Consider the following 12,443-nt stretch of genomic DNA (forward strand, 5'->3'; position numbering starts at 1 on the left):
GACCTGCACCACCACCTACCACTGTCCTGGGAGAGATGAAAAACTCATGGACTGGGCAATCGAGAGGTAAAAATGTAGGTTTGTACTGTTGCTCTTAACAGTTTTGCCTTGAGACTTGATAGCAGTATAAATCAATAACCTCAAGAGAAAGGCCATGTTTTATGAAGTGTCAGATTTGAATCAAAACACACAGGTGATTTTTCTTATAGGAAATAAACAATTCTATTTTCATTGCACTCTCTATATTCAGCTGAAGCAATGCTCCATTTTTATTTCCCCAGGGGGAAATAACCTATCCTTGGTTAGAGATCTACTGTTTGTACCTTCTGTGTTACTCTAGGGAACTTGGTCACCATGGAAATGTTTACCGCATTGGTTTAGCCTAGGTCTCCCTGAGGTGGTGTCATGTTCAGCTGCTAGCTCCAAAGTGGGGCCCCCATATCGGTCCCTGGAGTGTGGGTTTGAAATTACAGCAATCACAATTGAAAGCAAAGGTAAACTATTGTTAAATAATAGTCTAATACAGATTAGACTTAACATTTTCAAACTATGGAAAGCTGTTAATTCTAAACAAGTTTTTGATTTGAAAGACTAGTGGACCCATGCCACCAACTCTTTGTTGTCAATGCTTTTGTGGACATCTTATTAGAAGGCACCTGTGAACAATACAGATAATACAGATAATCAGTCAAGAGAGATCAGGCATACAACTGCTTAACATTTACCATGTTTCTGTGCAGTGAATACCGCAAAACTACTGCAATATAGTGCAGCAGTGCTGGGTCACTGCCAGGAACACAAGGTTTTGGGGATATTACAAAATAACTGAGACAGTAGAGATAGTTCTGACAAAAAAACTTTGAGAGAGTTGAGTATATTAAAAAAGACATATTTATTCCGTAAATAGAACTGTTTTCATAAACATCAGCAATTCATCACTTTCATTGCCAGGAGCGTACAATAACAGCAACTGATCTTATATCTTTTTTCCTCGACATGGTTGAAACAAACAAGGAAAGTGGCCAGTTGACATTGCAGCTAGACCCAAAGTATTCCCATGTATCAATAGATGATTTTTTTTTTTTATTGCTAATAAGTCATTTAGGGCAAGACCAGATATGTTGCTACATAACAGGTGTACAATAAATATATTAATCATGTAGCACACATGGCCCGACAATGTGACCAAACTGATGACGTTTATGTAAAGTGACAATCTGTGATTGGAGAAAATGATTTGATGCCCTGGACATCACACCTGCAATGCATGTGCAGAATTTTTTTTATGTACCAATTAATGTAAAACAACAAAAGCGTACCTCAGTAGAAAATTATGCTGTCTGTATATAGCACAATACTTATCAGATATGCAAGTCCTTCAGCAGTGGCACTTCAGCTACCTCTCTGAGTGCTCGTGGTCATGCTTAGAACATTGTCAAGGTACTGTTAAGGTGCCACAAAATTCAAGTGTCTTCTGAAGAGAGATTCAGTACAGCTCCCAGGTGTCAGTCATGACTGACTATATCATAATGATCGAGTTCACAAAACCCACCCGAGGATGAGGTTTTTTTCCCCCTCTTAAGAACAGCCAGTACTCGTATACCTCGAGTTTGGCTCATCAAGGGTATTTCCGCATGCATACTGATATCAAAAGAGACGTTACTGTGACGATAGCAAGTTTAAAACGGTTGTCTCAATGACCATCTACTAATCGCCTGGTGCACCAAGATGAAGGATGTGATTGGACCTCAAGGCCTCCACGGCTGATGAGGGAGAAGGCAGGTTAAAATCGAGCTCAGCTAGTTGCTGCCTTCTTGCAATGGGATTAACAGTACACACAAACGCCACAGTCAACATGTGGTTAGTAACCCAAGAGAAACACCAGAACAGAAGCACACAGAAACAGCATGTTAATAGAATGATGACAGATGATGATTAGATGAGAAGAAAATGCATTTGCACAATAGACTGCAAAACAACAAAGAAAACAAAAATCATAAACATAAATGTGCAGGCCACATCATTTCAGGTCCATAGTCAGGTTTGATATGTAGAGTATCGTAGGAAGCTATGAGGGACATTCTTCCATCGGCGTACCAAAGCCATATTTGGGGCACAGTTTCAGGTGGGCTTCTCGTGGGCTGACTCCAAGGAAACTGCCCAACTAGAGTGCTAAATGCGCTCACATTTCATACCTTGAAAAATCAGGTATTTCAAAAACACAGAAGATATGGCTTTTTTAAAAAAAAGAACAGGCTGTCTACAGTACTTTCCTCAGGAAAGATTACAGCCCATCAGTCACTTTGTGGAAGCAGCAGTAACCTAGAGTAGCAACACAAACAATCTCCAGTGACTCTTTCCCTCACACACACACTCTCTCTCTTCTCTAGTTGAGACAAAATCCTTTGGTCTTCTGTGCCATTATGATTCCCTTGCTTTATTTACACAAATCGGTTAGTGAGAGGTGTGTTAATAGTTTTTTGTTTGTTTGTTTTTTTCCCTAGTGGAGGGCCTCACATTCTTCAGGTGTGAGTGAGGCTGGTGAGATAGCTGAAGGGGCCAGCCCTGGTCCGGGCACACTGGGCAGCGCAGCACAGCGCCCGCTGCAGGCTGGCATGGGCAAGCTTACAGGCCTCCCTCCGGGGCACTAGTAATGACTGGCCTCCATGGGCGAGAGGGTCAAGATGCTCCTGTCGTTGGAGAAGTATGGATCCGAGTTGTTCCACGATCTGGAAGCATCAAGGACAAGTGAGGACAGGTGAGGCTCAGGCAGGGGCAGTTGGGATAGGTCTGTGTGTGTGTGTGTGTGTTTTACCTAAAGCTTTGCACAGAACACTGGAAACGCTAAAGTGCTAAAGTGCACCTGCTGCTCAATCCCTGTTGTGTGTGTGTGTGTGTGTGTGAACCAAATACTGACATTGCTGACTGACTGACTTTCCTATCCGGCCTGGACAGACAGAGTGGCATCAAGGCTAACTGGCTGGCATGTCTGGTAAGGGGGTTGGGGTTTCGCACCTGCCTGCAGCCTGAGCCACAGTGATAGCAGCAGTAGCCTGACCTAGTCTCTCTCTACCTCGCTGCCCTACCCATAAGCCATTGCAGCACTGACTGGTTCTCGACCCTAACGATTAGACCTGTGAGAGACCACAAGCATGCAGCGCTCCAGACAAACCAAAAGCAGGTGGTGAATGAGGAGAGATGTTAGTACAGAATGGGGCAACATGAGGAAAGATGTTAGTACAGAATTGGGCAACATGAGTGAGCTGAACACACAGTAGCAAAAGCTTCCTTTGTCACAACATACATGCTACATTCCTGAAGACCACTTCAGTACAATACAGATATAGTATTTCTACAAGTAGTAGTATATGAAATAGAATACATCTGATATACTGTATATTAACTTTTTCTCATAGATTAGATCTAATAACTAACAAAAATAGCTAATGCATTTGAAATATAAGGGGATATACATCTGTAGTATTATAGTATAAAACCTGCATCCAAATATACGTCCTATGTGACAGGCTTTGAGTACATGGGAAGATGTACATAAGTAGAAGGCACATAGCCCGTCGCATACTCTACTGAGAGTGTACATTACTACATGGACCTCCAGGGGGCGTGTGTGAGTGTGAGACTCGCTCGAGCTTCTCTGCAGAGTGATGTCATGCATTCTCTGGCAATGAAAAGACTGTGGAGTGGACGTGGGGATTAGGATGCTCGTCTTTGGGCTTTGCCTCGTGCGTGGCCATATGCACCCGCCTGCCACAGCGACGGGGCAAAATAACGACCATTCAACAACAGCAGCATGCAACAACTCTGTCATCTGTCATGTTTGCCACTACAGACAACCGTTTTAAGAGCTTGGTGCAAAGGGCTAGACTGCAGTGTAGAGAGAGAAAGAGCCAGGGGAAAAAGACAGGAAAAGAAAAGAAAGATCAAACTTTGTATGAGGTGTTTTTTCGTACCAGGAAACCGCAATGATGATTTTACCAAATAGAACATCACCCGAACAGCCAGGACATAGAAGCAAGAGCAAACAACGCAAGCAGTGCAATAAATTTGATTCAAACAACAGATGCAGACTGATCCCATCTGTCCAGCATAGAGCTCGGTGACACAAAGTGCAGTGGTGTGTGAGAGTGCGTGTGTGTGTGTGTGTGTGTGTGTGGTGTCAGTCAGCGGTCGTGGCCCACTCATACATTGGATCCTGGCTCCTCTACCAGTATAGGGAAAGACATACGAGGGGGGGGGGGTTAGAGTGACCAGGAGAATTTTGATGGAAAACACCCACACACAGTCTCTCTCTCTCTCTCTCTCTCTCTCTCTCTCTCTCTCTCTCTCTCTCTCTCTCTCTCTCTCTCTCTCTCTCTCTCTCTCTCTCTCTCTCTCTCTCTCTCTCTCTCTCTCTCTCTCTCTCTCTCTCTCTCTCTCTCTCTCTCTCTCTCTCTCTCTCTCTCTCTCTCTCTCTCTCTCTCTCTCACACACACACACACACACACACACACACAGATTAAACCGCATACAAAACGCCCAAGGCATTTCTCATGCAGAAGGTCAGGCATATTTGTTCATCTTCTTGGTAAGGCTTCAAGTTGCGGGTAAAAAACAAAATAAACAAGCAAAATGTATATAACGGTCATTTCAAAAGAAATCTACAGTTTCCCATGTGTCTAAAAATAGCTCCTCCTCCGGTGCTCTCTGATAATGTGCTCCCCTGGTGGACGCTAGGATTTTGGGGAGCTGAGGGAAATGAATCCCTACAGAACATCATCTTCCAGATTAGGCATCTTTGCTTGGCTGCTGTTGCTACGGGCAACATGCTTCCTCGCCTGTACAGTGGCAGTGCTCTAGCAGTAAGGCTGGAACCGCGTTGTTATGGTTTTGTTCAGTGAGAGTCGTGGCAAGCTCCAGTGAGGGCCTCGTCTCATCTTGTGTAACAGCTAGAGGAGCGCAAACCGTCAGCGGCCATTGGCATTCCAGCAGAGTGGACGGTGCAATCGTAAGAAAAGCAACATTGAAGCCAGAGAGACCGAAGGTGGAAATCAAATGTGCATGCCGTCATCGAGACACAACACTGTGGAAATCAAATGTGCATGCCGTCATCGAGACACAACACTGTGGAAATCAAATGTGCATGCCGTCATCGAGACGCAACACTGTGGAAATCAAATGTGCATGCCGTCATCGAGACGCAACACTGTGGAAATCAAATGTGCATGCCGTCATCGAGACGCAACACTGTGGAAATCAAATGTGCATGCCGTCATCGAGACGCAACACTATGGAACTTTGGCAAAAGACTGGGAAATGCATCCCTACCCGACAAATACACACACATAGAAATACATACAAAACAAACACACAAAGTGGCACACTTGGGAAGGTTGGGCAGACAGGGTGGGGTGGTGGGGTGGGGTGGGGGGGGGGTCATGGTTCCCATCCGAGCGCTGTGCATTTCACCACAATTACATTTGCATGGCTGACACCACACAAGCCTGGTCATTCATAGTGGCCAGTCTGACCAACGTGGGACCATAACATTCTGTGGCACAGAGACCCATTTAGCATCTAACAAAGGCGCAAGACCTGCAGAACAGGACTCTGAGCACAGGACAAAGTGGCTATTAACGATAAAACTCAACAGGCTGAAATACACCAGGCACACAAGAAAGGCAGCAGTAAAAAAGACCTCAGGCTTCGCGAGAAGGTGCAGGGCAGGCAAAGACACATTTGGCAGGACTACAGACAGAGGATTACAGAAACTTTTAAAAGATACTAGTGGTGCATGCATGGCCCCAGCTGGATCCCAGTATGGATGTGGCCGAGCAGACAATATTTTAAAAGCTATTGAGGACATACAAAACCAACACAAGGGACACCACTCAGAAGGCAAGTTAGTAGCACACTGCATCCCCATTCAGCACGGCTCTCCAGCTTTTTAGCCAAACTCCTCAGAGGTTAATTTTATAAAAAAAATAAGGGCTGTGAAATAAGGGCTCCGAAACGGGCCCCGCTTTCTGCTACAGGGTACGCGTGGTGCTGACGGGGGGCTGGGTCCCCGCTCTTAAGGAATGTGTGTGTGGCGTGCGGAGGCGTGCTGAGGGGGAACCCAGTCAACAAACCCAATGTGTGTGAGTGCTGCTCTTTGAGGTTGGGCTGAGAAGTCCTTGACCAAGCAAGTTTTCACCAGAAACTGTGTGTGTGTGTGTGTGTGTGTGTGTGTGTGTGGGGGGGGGGTAGGAGCTTGTAGAGCATATTGGCACAAAAGTAGCTCTGAAACAGCCTCTACTTTATACTACATGTCTATATATCTGCATGTGTGTGTGGACTGGGAGAGGAGCTCAGTCTCCGAGCGTGGGTGCCTCGTCGTGCTCCAGCTTGTAGCCGATGCGGTTGCAGCAGAGGCTAGAGAGAGAGAGGTCGCACCTGCCGGCCCTGGGGGGCGCACAGCGGCCCATCAGCCGCTCCACCAGCCTGCCCAGCCGGACACGGATGCCCGGCCCCTCCTGCCCCTCCGACCCGATGCAGCACAAGGAGTCCAGGCAGCTGACTGAGCCCTGCTGACTCTGCTGGGCCTCAACAAGCTGCAGAGAGAGAGAGAGAGAGAGAGAGAGAGAGAGAGAGAGAGAGAGAGAGAGAGAGAGAGAGAGAGAAAGAGAGAGAGAGAGAGAGAAAGAGAGCGAGAGAGAGGAAGAGATAGAAATGGAAAGAAAGAAAGATGAAGAAAGAGATGGAGAAAGAAAGAGAGAGAGAAAGTTGGAGAAAAAGAAAGGGGGTAAAGAAAGCAATACAAAGGTCAGACGTGTAAATATGGTGGTTACAGATCACATCAAACACCACAAATAGGACATGAACAGAAACTAATCCCACCCAAAGGACCCCACAGGCTTCAAGCTTAAGCCCACTAGTGGAGGTGCTGGTGCTGTTGTACAGCTCATGATGTCAGGACACACAGATGAATAACCGAGGACAGAGCGACATGGAGCGGAGGGGTAAACAATAAATAAAAAAAGAAATAAACCATAACATCAATAAAGGAGGGTTGATGAATGAGGGAGTCTTCTTCAAGGCAAGGTCATCCTTGGCCTTGGTGCAACCGCGCCCCGTAATCAAATTACAGCCATTTATCCCAATGCATGTAGAGTGCTGTCAAAACAGCACTCTCTGGCAGCGGATCTAAAGTCAGATCAGAGCTGCAGCGGAACACCAGCCGCATCCTTCAGACGAGCGCACAACTTGCCCAAAGAATACAAGCAAATATAATCGTCCATTACGCTGAACGGGAAACAAACCCCGATTCTTCGACCTAATCTCTGAGCGCCAAACTCTGTAGTTTTTTCCCCCTGACTGAGCCATTTCTGATGACTGGTGTCGATACTTGCAGTCCCTGAGATATCTTGCAGAGCTAATCAAATCTTCCAACAACTGTGATAGAACTTTGAATAATGCATTAAGGGGGGGGGATCTGGCAGGGGAGGTGCACCCTTGTGCTGGCTAGTTTGGAGTGCAGGGGATGACAAGCCCATGGATGGGCCAGAATCCCCTATGGATCCTCCAATGTAGCTGTATGAATGGACATTCTACATCACACTGGTGATCAGTAAACAACATAATCAAAGCTGGCAGAGAGAAGACACAGCTCTGCAGATTGGATTTTTTTACAGCAGGCAGAGGTCAATGGGCTACATGAAAAATGACAAGCAATTCTCCCACTTGGGCCGGGGAGAAATATTGGGCCAGCAGTGCGATGGGTCGTTAATATATTTCAAAGCAGGTTTCATATATATATACCCTGTCCCTGAAAATCAATAATTCTGAGATGCAGGTGATATAGGTTAAAAGGTAAGACATGATGATGTTTGGATATATGAGAAAAGATGACCGACTAGTTGAGTAAATGGACCCATGTGAGCGGTGTAATTTATATACAAGTCAGCCTTAGCACTCAGCCCAACACAGTCTGCCTACAGACCTCACCAGGAAACAGTGTGCCTAAGCTACAGGAAACCTCAAGACATTTCACACTGATTAGCATGAAAACGCGTGAGACGGACAAAAAACATGATCTTCACAATGGATATTAATGAGTTATTTCTAGCTATAGAGATACAAACTTAACATCAAAGAAATGTCCAATGATCTTATCTTGCATCAGCAACAAAGAGCAGTTTGACACACAAAGCACAGCATAATGGAAAAACACTATGTGGGGAGCAAAACTAAAAAGGAGTTGATAAAAACATTTATTTTTCATAAACAGGCATTTTGCACAGAAAGATTAAACACATAAAAAGGGACATACAAATATGATATGAATATGAAATGTCAGGAGTGCACTGGTTGCATATGATTCACTGAACAAAATAAAATAATGAACAAAATTAATACATGAACAATAATGGTAAATAATGAAAAAATGTAAACACTCTCTGAAGCAGAGGGCCTAGAACATGCAGATTACCGATCTTGAGGACTGAGATTGAGGACAAAGACATCATGAGTGATCATCACGTAAAGCACATGGAGATATGTGTGTACGACAAAAGATATGTGTAACAACAAAGACACAGAACTAAAAGACAAAAAACAAATAAACAAAAATCAATAAACAAACTCCAAAGAAAGTCCATGCCAGCATTCCCACCCACCCACGGTTGGCCCTGCCCCCCACCCCTGCCCGCCAGGTGAAGAGTTCACCCACGTGCCTGGGCACCGCGGGGTCTGGCGAGGAGGGGGCACACCCCACAGACACACACACAGGGCCGGTACTACCTAGGGGAGGATAGGGCGGCACCGAGGGCGGGGGGAGGAGAAGCAGCTAGCAGTTGCCAATTGTCCTCCCCTCTGTTCCTGCTTTGAGCAGAGTCATATTCTGAGCTGACTGAAACCTTATCCTCTTCCATCTGGAAGGACAAAACAATGTGTTAAGTCTCCCAAACGGAACAAAAATTACAGGAGGAGAAAAAAAAACAGAATCGTGTGACGAGCATGAAAACGCCTCCATGTCCAAAATGGAAATATTGAGCGGAAACCATGAAGATGCCATGACATGGCCTCGGAATAAGATCCAGAAAAACCTAATCAGTTTCCGAAAGTGGATTTGTCCAACTTTGTTAGTCTGACAGACTAGACAAGCAAATACAGAACTGACAAATCCAATCATATCTTCGTATTTTGAAGCTGATTGAATGACATGTCACCATTCATATTAGAGAGAAATTTGAAGGAATCATAATATGTAATGGAAGTTCAGACTGCTCCTTCTGTCAATAGCTGGACTCGGGAACGTTTTCTCTGCTCATTGCAAAAAAAATCAACAAGTTTGGTTAAGAGCATGCGGTCCAGACCAGAAACATGATGCACAACAGCACACATGCACAATAGCCTCCATCTGTACAGTGTCCACTGAAAGCCACTCATTCAGAACAATGACCAAAACAAAACACATTACCAGCCTCAAGGAGCTGCCGCATGCCTTACAGTGCCTTTGAATACACTTTCACCTGCAGGCATTAAAACTGGCACAGTCTGTGGTCAAACACCAGAGCACAGCCCAAGTGCCACCCCAATGGGCCATGCAGCAGTCAACGCATCACATGACACTCCCCAGTGGTTATAGCTGACCACCCCACTCAGAGTTTGCATGCAGGGTCAGAGAGGGATCGGGGACCAGAGCTTCCACAGCTTGCATGCAATGTGCAACGAGCATCCAACCACATCACCTCTCTCTTTCTCTCTACCTCTCCCTACATAGTCACACTCACTCCTTCTTTCCCTCTCTCTCTCTCTCTCTCTCTCTCTAGTCGTCTTCTCAGCCTATGGCTTGTTAGTTGGTCCACCACAGCATGCAGACGACACTGGGGCAGTAAGGGTTGAGGGGGTGGGGGCAGGTTCTCCTACTCTACCTAATCTTGCCCAGCTGATTCTTGGCCCTGGAAAGAGGCTGCAGGGCGATGAAGTCGTCACCTATGGCAACGCGGTTGGAGTACATCTAGCAGAGGAGAGGAAGGTGGAACACACAGACAACATCAGTAGAAAGGGAGACAGACACAGGGAGAGAGACACACACACAGAAATACAAACAACACAGAGATTGTGTATGTGGTGCCTGGGCGTGTGTTTGTGTGTGCGCAGTTTGACACAACTATAGAGCTGAGCAATGGAAGCAGAACACAAGAGTGTTGGCAGAGAATGTGAGCAACACAAAGACAAAAGAAAGACCTATAGAGCGAGAAAATGTCTGTGTGTGTGTGTTGTGTGTGTTTGTGTGTGCGCATGAGTCCATAATTAACATCTGTCAAATTTGGTACATCATCTACAGGTGTCTAAGAGTATATTTATCATTTGACATGAGAGCTAGCTGGCTAGCGGCTCTGGTCTTTGTGTGGGTGGTGTTGCATGGCCAGCGTGCCTGAAAGCGCCAGTCTCACACATGGGAGATAACAAACCTCCTCTGGTCAAAACAAAGAAGGAACATCTTTATGACAGGTGGCATTTTCACTATGATGCTCTGGCACCAAGTGACGTGTCACAATGCAACACATGAACTAACAAAGTGACTGCCACTGTGTTCTGTTGCCATGTGGTTCCGTATTTAAAGAACCTATGTGTAGCCAAGTCATGCAAGTAAAATAACATTAACTGTACTAACGTCTAATTCTGATTAATTTCAAACTGAAGTTGTAGATATGACCTTTCCATAACTGCCTGTTTAACGTAAGACTGATACTGAGAATGCATGCTTAAATTCTTAAAAATGCAGGTAAAAAGTTTTTTTGGTCAGTAAATTATCACTACATAGCTCGAAAAATATAATTCTGGCCTCTGTATACATGTGAGAGAGAAAGAAACCAAGCAGCGAGAGTGTAAAAGAGTCTGTGTGATGAAGAGAGACAATACACAATGGGAACAAACACAAAAACAGTATATGCGGCGCCTCACACACACAAAGAGCCACGCAAACCCCCACGGACACTCACAGACAGCCTGTGACCTGCTTGAGTAAGAGGAGCTCACAGAAGGAGCTGACAGAAAACAAAGTGCAGCGCACAACAAAGAAAGAGAGAGAGAGAGAGAGAAAGAGAGAGAGAGAGAGAGAGAGAGAGAGAGAGAGAGAGAGAGAGGAGAGAGTGCGAGTGAGACACGGTGAGAGAGAAAGAAAACGAGTGAGTGCGTTTTCAAGTATCGAGTGTCATCTGCAGTGCCGAGGCTTGCAGGTTCGCTGACACGGCAGCATTTGGCTGTAAAGATCTCCTCCTCGGGAGCGCGGGAGACAGAGGGGCTGAGCCCACTGCTGACCGGTGCAGGGGAACAAACCCAGGCAGTGTGGGCCCAGCCGGCCACTGAAAGCGGACCTGAAAGTGCCCGGTTGGACTTCAGCCCTGAGTCAATGGAACAGACTCACCCACATCCTCGACAAACATACTTATATTAACAACAGTAGGAGGGAGAAAAAACAAGCTGCAAGAAAATAAAAATATATATATGTATCCGTTGGACCACTTAGTGTTTGTGAGGTGGGAAATCATGACTCATTGTGAAACTACTCTGTGTGCGGTGAGTAATTCATCCTGTAGTCGATCTTGAACAGCTCTTTCACTGGCAGCAGTGCTGTATGAATCAATCTGCATCTCCAAACTGCATCTGCTGCAATCTAGCAATCACAGTCTAGCATCTCACTGTTCTGCTATGTGTCCACTTCAGCTCTGACTGTGTAAGGGTCATGTGGAAGGCCTGACTAGTGAGAAGCCATGCAGTTGTTGGCATGAGTGAGTGTGGAGTGTGGTCGCCTGCGTGTTGCATGCATTTCATGTTTCCATGTGCTCTGCCAAAGCGTTTTTTCACACAGTGGTCCCTTCAAGTGGTCATGTTTATCTGCACCAAACATCAAAAATGTGACGTCGTGCATATTATTAGGGCACAGCGGTCTGTGGTCTTCACTTGACCCAGCTGAAGCCAGCGCAGGTGCGCTGAGGGGTTAGGGGGGTTAAGCAGCTGGGCTGTGCCTGTGTGTGTGTGTGTGTGTGTGTGGGGGACTGTGTCCAATCCTACCTGAGACTTCTGGGTGCTGGTGGGCTGTAGGTGCCGATAGAGAACCTTCTTGATGACGTCAGGGAACAAGCAACCAGTCACGATGATGATGATGGCGAACCAGGCGGAGCCACTGGACAGCAGCTGGACAAAGACAAAGTACATGTCCTGCGTGTGGAGGAAGGGCCTGTGGGGAGAAGAGACACGCATACGGCCACACAGCCATGCAAACAAATGCACACGCACGCACACGCGCACACACACACACAATCTGGGTTATGTCTGATCAAAAAGTCTGTGTTCCTCTTGAGTACACTGATTACTCACTTACTCCAGGCCTTCAGGTCAAACCTTTACAATTACACTATGTGTATTTGGATCAGTTCTTTATTGTGCATACGAGGACA

General features: G+C 46.0%; 1 protein-coding gene across 6 annotated transcripts in view; it reads right to left on the reverse strand.

Annotated features, from left to right (window-relative positions):
• Window positions 1-873: 873 nt before the first annotated feature.
• atp11b (ATPase phospholipid transporting 11B (putative)) overlaps window positions 874-12,443 on the reverse strand; it is a 37,795-nt gene continuing 26,225 nt past the window's right edge. For 2 of the 6 annotated variants that reach the window (XM_048251828.1, XM_048251824.1), the window contains 3 exons: window positions 12,058-12,223; window positions 8,779-8,909; window positions 4,468-6,590 (listed from right to left, as the gene is read on the reverse strand). In XM_048251828.1, the coding sequence (XP_048107785.1) occupies window positions 6,464-6,590; window positions 8,779-8,909; window positions 12,058-12,223 (424 nt within the window). In that variant the 3' untranslated portion in view covers window positions 4,468-6,463. Of the gene's footprint in view, window positions 2,730-4,467; window positions 6,591-8,778; window positions 8,910-9,911; window positions 9,998-12,057; window positions 12,224-12,443 lie in introns of those variants that run through there. The other 4 variants (XM_048251825.1, XM_048251829.1, XM_048251827.1 and 1 more) reach the window with 4 other exon arrangements.

This window comes from Alosa alosa, chromosome 9 (genome assembly GCF_017589495.1).
Source record: "Alosa alosa isolate M-15738 ecotype Scorff River chromosome 9, AALO_Geno_1.1, whole genome shotgun sequence".
Lineage (NCBI taxonomy): Eukaryota > Metazoa > Chordata > Actinopteri > Clupeiformes > Clupeidae > Alosa > Alosa alosa.